The 6669-nt window shown below is 43.5% G+C and overlaps 1 protein-coding gene across 2 annotated transcripts; it reads right to left on the bottom strand.

Moving 5' to 3' along the window:
- Positions 1–2381: 2381 nt before the first annotated feature.
- On the bottom strand, positions 2382–5753 carry plagx (pleiomorphic adenoma gene X). Of its 2 annotated transcripts, none has more exons than XM_039008466.1 (2): positions 5639–5753; positions 2382–4666 (listed from the first exon to the last, which is right to left on the bottom strand). In XM_039008466.1, the coding sequence occupies exon 2, from the start codon at positions 4167–4169 to the stop codon at positions 2901–2903; it is 1269 nt and encodes a 422-aa protein (XP_038864394.1). In that variant the 5' UTR covers positions 4170–4666; positions 5639–5753; the 3' UTR covers positions 2382–2900. The 2 variants fall into 2 exon arrangements, with proteins under 2 accessions (XP_038864394.1, XP_038864395.1); XM_039008467.1 differs by having other exon boundaries at positions 2382–4447.
- Positions 5754–6669: the final 916 nt, after the last annotated feature.

Below are 6669 nucleotides of genomic sequence, written 5' to 3'. Positions count from 1 at the left end.
TTAAATAGTGGCTACGCCACATCATTTGACTCGTAAAATGTACATAAATGTTCTTTAATATTTGTACCTTTTCGTGTGGAAATGTATGGAAGCAAATTCATGCCAAAACAAATGACATAACATCTATAGAGGAAATGTGTTCGATAGTGAAAAATAAATCAATCTATGTGGTACTTTATTGTTCACATTCTGACAATAAGAAAATGCTTCAAAGATAATATGAAAAGAGCAATTCTTATTTTGTAACTTCTTCTACAGGGTGATGGTACAAACAGCTAGAGCGTAGTCCTAAGAGCTAACGGGGATGTTTGCCTAAATAGTAGCTCATTTTACTGCAGGCAACACCGCAATTCAATACAATAAAATCACCATTTAACATAATATAATGGGAACTTAATTATTGTGCTAACATCCTTCCGTCAATATGCTAAGCTAACCTCAAAACAAATCTAGTACTAAAGTGTGCGTTCGTTGAACTGACAAAAATAAACTCTACACAATGATATGAAGAGTAACAAGTTGCTCTTTTCTGAGGTAGTCAACAGTCACGTTCCAGGCCGACTACATTGGAGACAGGTGCATTGCATCAACCAATGGTGGCATGTTACGTCATCGACTGTACAGCCGTGCATCAGATTGCTATATCATATGATGTAGTTGGCAGATATCTTAAAACACCTATCCAGGTGTTGTGAGATCTGGCAGACATCTGCAATGTAGTCAGTCTGGAATGCGGCAAACAAGTATAAAATAAACATGGGCGTGGAACAGAGATCTACATATCAGGATAGGATATAATACATGAGAACTGGTAAAAGAGACAATGTTCAAGGAGGAGATGTTATACAACATTTTCCGTACTGCTTGTTACACTTCTTGTTATATTTTTAGATTACACCGGTGACAGAATATGGCAGAAAAAAAGAACATATACTATAATAGTATAGAGGTAGAAAGAATATGGGTCAATTAATATCACTGTATGTTGTATCAACAACAACAAAAAAGCAACTAGATTCATAAAACCTACATTTTCACTTTAGATCTAATGGCACAACTCAGAGCCAAAGTAAATTGGAAAGATATAGACCTACCCTAACCCCACAGGACATCATTCTGTTTAGCTGTTCATCTAGGAGAGCATGTTGTTGAGGTAAAAGGAACAAAACATTTTTTAAGACATCAATTCTCTCCTTTCATAACGTCATAAGTGCTTTAACACAGTCGAGAGTAGACATCCAAGAGGCACAACAGTAGCATTTTTTAAGACATCGGTGTGACATTTCACTGAATACAGGATACAGTCAATGATATGCAGTAATATGAAACCCATTTCAGTAAAACTCTCTAAAGAGGTGTTTGCCAAACCTCTCGAGTACCCCCTGCCATTCCACTTATTTGGTTTATACCAGAACAAGCACAGCTGATTTAAATGGTCAACTTAAACAATAAGGCCTGGGGAGGTGTGGTATATGGCCAATATACCACGGTTAAAGGCTGATATTATACACGACCCAATAAGGAGTGCTTGGATACAGCCATTAGCTATGGTATATTGGCCATTTACCACAAACCCCTGTGGTGCCTTAATGCTATTATAAACTGGTTACCAACGTAATTAGAGCAGTAAATAAATGTGTCATACCCGTGGAATACGGTCTGATATACCACGGCTTTCAGCCAATCAGCATTTAGGGCTCAAACCACCCAGTTTATAATAATAATCAAGCCCTTGATTACTTGAACCAGTGTGCTAATACTGTCTGGAACAGACCAAATAAGTGGAATGGGGTACTGGGAAGAGGAAACTTCTTTAAAGGAACTTAAAAATTAAACGTGTCTAGTTTTTATATAAATAAGCATTACATGATGACACAAAAGTACAATGTTAAGCAAACTGCTGTTATATATCTAGCATAACCATTGTCATCAAAGTAAATCACATTGTTGAAAAAAAAAAATCTAGATGAGTGGCAGGTGTCATGTAGCACTTATGTCCACATTGTATAGACCTGACGCGATCTTTCCAAAGTGCAACCACTTGGCCTATTTCTAACAGGTTTCAGTAAAACAACATTTGGGTTGCTAAAAGACACTCCCTATTCTCCTTCTGCTCAAGTTTATTTTAATCGGATGAGGTAATACTGATGAGGTGGTTCATTGTGTTCAACGTCATAATGGAAATTATTGCCACCGAAAGCTTAATGAGCATCGTTTTTAAAGACTGAAAAGTAATGCAATTTTTTTTTTTTTAATGCAAGCACATTGAAAGCATATACACCACATGACGAAAAGTATGTGGACATCTGCTGTCTGGAACAGTTGACCGGGGAAGCTCTAGCAGGGCAGAAATTTGACAAACTGACTTGTTGGAAAGGTGGAATCCTATGACAGTGCCACATTGAAAGTCACTGAGCTCTTCAGTAAGGCCATTCTACTGCCAATGTTTGTCTATGGAGATTGTATGGCTGTGTGCTCGATTCTATAAACCTGCCTGCAACAGGTGTGGCGGAAATAGCCCAATACACTGATTTGAAGGGTGTCCACATACTTTTGTATATATAGTGTATGTATCACTTGTGTATTCTGGTCATTTTAGACCAGGGATGGGCAACTGACCTGCGGATCAATGCACCAATGCATCAATGCACAAATTTGTAGAATTGCATGAAATTTGTTATAAAATTGCTAAATCTTCACTCTGCCCCATTGCAAAATGTGTTAACTTTAAAACATCATCCCCCCCCCCCCCCTCTCCGCTGTCAAGAGGGAGACAACAAAATTTCACTTGCCCATACCTGTTCTAAACACTCATATTGTATCGGAGGCTTTATTCATGACTATTTGAAGTGTCCCTTGGCCTGGTGTTAGGTCACGTGGGTCACATGGTATCAGGCTGCTCACTGTTGAAAGGCCTGGTAGTAGCGAGGTAGGGAGGTGGAAGTGCTCATTCCAGGGTTGCTGAACCCCTGAGGTAGCTGGTTGTTGTTGTGGGTTCCGGGGCCCTGGGGTGCGTGCAGTTGTGGAGGCTGCAGGAAGGTAAGGCCTCCTGGGGCCTGAGAAGGCAGGGGACTGGAGGAGGGCGGCACAGTGGAGGTGGAGCTAGAGGGATAGCCAATCACCAGACCTCCCATACTCATATGAGCACTGTAAGGAGGCAGGCCGAACGGCAGGAAGCTCAGGAGAGGACCCAGGTCCATGTTAGCAGCGCATGACAGCTCGGCCGAGGAGAGAGCGGGGCTCCTGGACAGAATGTGGGGGTCCCCGGCCCCTGGCCCACCCTGGGCTTCTGAGAGCACCTCCCTCTGAGGGGAGGAGGAGGTAGAGGAGGAGGCTGCGGTCAGGTGTGGGGGCAGCCCACTCTGCAGGTCCATGAGAAAGCTCTCCGTGTCAGGGTGGGGGTATGAGGTAGATCCATGCTGGTACCTGGGCATGTGGCCATAAGGCTGCTGTTGCTGGGGGAGGTGGTGGTGGGAATGGGGATGGGGAGCGGGGTCCGGCATGTGGCGGCCCATCCCCATGGCCGTGGACAGGGAAACCTGCATGAGGGAGTGGTGGTGGTGGCCCATGCCTGGATTGGACATGGTCTGCAGGGGGTAGCTGCTGTACATGTCCATGGGGAAGGTCTCTATGGGCTCCTTTGAGGGGGGCCCCATGCCACATGACAGCGGACTCTGCTCCTCCTTTACGGGGCCAGGTGTGGTGGGGGCAGGTGTGGCTGTGGGGGTGGTGGGTGTGGCCTCCTGGACGTGGCTCTTCTTCAGGTGGCGTGTCAGATGGTCCCTGCGGCCAAAGCGCTGGGCACAGCGCGGGCACAGGAAGTCCCGGCGGCCCGTGTGAACCACAGCGTGGCGCCGCACATCCTTGCGGGTGTAGAAGCGTCGGTCGCAACGCTCGCACGAATACTTCCTCTCCCTGATGGCGTCGGTGGCACCCTCCAGTGGCTGAGGCCTGTCGGTGTGGCTCCCTAGCTGCTCCAGCAGGGTGGGCTCCCCCTCCTGGAAATGGAGCTCCCCAGAGAGGGAGCTGGGGGTGTGGGTGGCCAGAAGGTGGCGCCGGTAGCCCAGCTGAGTGCTGTACTGTTTGCCACACTCCTGGCATTGGAACACCTGCCTGTTGGCGTCATGGGCCTGCAGGTGGCTTTTCAGGTGCTCCTTCTGTTGGAACATCTTCTAGCAGAGGGAACGGCACTGGGTCTTCTGCAGAGGACAACGGGCCATAAGCCTGAGCAGACTCATGGGATATTTTAAGAGAGGACCTTCAAACTTGACAACCTTGGCTGCACCCTTAATGGAGAGTGGGGTGTTGAGTGCTGCTGAATGCTGTTAGTGGAGTGTTTCGTATTCTCTCCAGGCGAGGGTCTGTCCGCCTGTCTCCCTTTCCAGTGCAAGCTTCTATCAGATGGGGTGGTTCTGCAGCAGCAGCTGCCATAGCAACCCAATAGGGCCTGGGCGATGAAAGGAGAGGAGTCAAACACTCAGCCGTTAAAGCTCGGACTGGATGTGTATGAGCGTACCTGAGCTTGTGTGAGTTGTATGTGTGTGTGTGTGTGTCTCTCCAGAGGGTAATTCTTGGGTAAGTTGTGTGGTTCTTCTCCAGGTCTCATCCAGCCACACCAGCCAGAAAAGCGATTGAATGTGAGTGGCAGTTCTGCATGATTACAGCCCTATATATAAGCACAAATAAGCACAGATCAGCCTATAGTTGTTGTATGATGAAATTACCCACAGTCAAGCTGGGGCCTGACACACCCCATGTATAGGACCCACCCAAAGCAATGCACTTGACATTAAGTTGCCCCTATACCTGTGTAATAACCAAAGACATATGTCATTGGTAGTAACACTGTAATTACATAGTACTTCTGTAATTACTTTGAAATTGTAATGTAATGGAGTTGAGCGGTTTTTGCAATTACACAGGTGAAAAAAGTAAAACTGTCTGAATAAGTTGAAGTTCAGGATTTAGTACAACTATGGTTATAATTGTGCAAGTGCTGCAGATCAATATTCAGGTCATAGTGCCCTCTTGTGGAAATTTGGTGGCATGATGAGCCAAGGTTTTCTATATTAGAAAATTCTAACTACAAAACCGTCTCTGATCTCAACACAATGTAAAACAAGGTATGTTATTAACACTTGAAAACCAATCAAGTGTCTAAATACAACGAACATATGGTTAATCATCAACTCCAGCTGCTCAACCTGTATATGATCTTTAATGATGTGTTTCAGAAATGTGTTTTTTAAACGACTATCTAATTCACGCAACGCTAGTCAATTAGAATATAGAGTAAACAGAAAACTCAATAAATGGGACTAGCTAATGTAATTCATGATCGAAAAAAACGTAATGGTGGCACGTAGTGCGAAGATAAGGACGAACATTAAAAAATACTTTTTTAACACTTTTGTAATCTGAACATTTGGTGAGAGCCAGCGGAACAGTTAAGCTTTTCATTATTACAGATAGTAATTAAGTAATTAACAGAAATAGACATATTGCACTACTATTTGAAAACTGCAAAAGAAATTCAGCAAGTTCATGTCACGAAGTTGCTCGGCATGAGTCGATTTTTACTATCAGGCTGGCAGACTTATATTTGGGACTTTTCTGTTAAAAATTGGCGTAAACGTACCTTTAAAACTTTCGGTATTCGGTTCTTGTTCCTTTTCTCTGAGATATTTTGTAAAACTATTTTATTATTTTCAGGGCCTGGGTTTTCCAGTGCAGCGCTGGAGTTTCAGAGCGCGTGCATTATGGGAGTGTGACGTCAGACACACCGCTTTGACAAACTTTTGCAGTGGTTGCTAAATACGGTTCACCAACACTGATTGACCTAGTATGCAATACTATACTTCATATTAAACTTGAACACTTATGACAATATGGGCCCCATATCATGATACTATATAAGAAGAGAAGATGATGGAGGGAGCTCATCTTTTCCATCTGATTTGCTGGTCAAAATCTGGTAATACTACCTAAATCCATGTTGCAAACAGTTCCTCGATGAAGAACTTTGTTGAACTGTTAGCAACATGGATTTAGGTTGCATTAGTTGTGGAGTAAGTTTGCATAGTCTACTGTTCAAGTTTTTGTAATTTTATTCTATAACGTATAGCTTCCAACTATATCACCATGTCAATCTCACAAACTCTCTGTCCAGGTTTGCATTCATAGTTCCATCTACAAATGTGGTGACATTTCCTTAGCCCCATCCCTCAGTTTACAAAACAATGTGTCAGGATCAGGCTGTTGAAAATACAGGTTATATCTATTTTATTAAGGTGAATATAAGTGTTTTAATGTGGATGTTCTCTGTGTGACTTCGTTTTGGGACACGGACAATCATAATTATTAGTACTCTATGTATTATAGACTATAATCAGTTTGGTATCAGAACGCATTTGTTGTAAACACTGCAGCATTATGTTCCCGTATTTGAGTAGTTAAAGAGTAGCCTATGAGTACAATTTTGGAATTTACGTTATTGTTTATCGAAACGTGGTATCTGATTTTAGATTCTTCCATATTTTTTATTCAGGTAGATCTCTAGCAGGTTACATGTTGACGCCATTGTGGCTCATTTTGCAGATAGTAGAGCCACAATGCCTTGTTCTCCGTCATTTCCTTCCCACTGGCGTTGGTTTGTAGCAGAGTGGCTAG

The sequence above is a fragment of the Salvelinus namaycush genome, chromosome 14 (genome assembly GCF_016432855.1).
Source record: "Salvelinus namaycush isolate Seneca chromosome 14, SaNama_1.0, whole genome shotgun sequence".
In the NCBI taxonomy this organism is placed as follows: Eukaryota; Metazoa; Chordata; class Actinopteri; order Salmoniformes; family Salmonidae; genus Salvelinus; species Salvelinus namaycush.
This window is presented reverse-complemented; position numbering and strand designations above follow the sequence as displayed.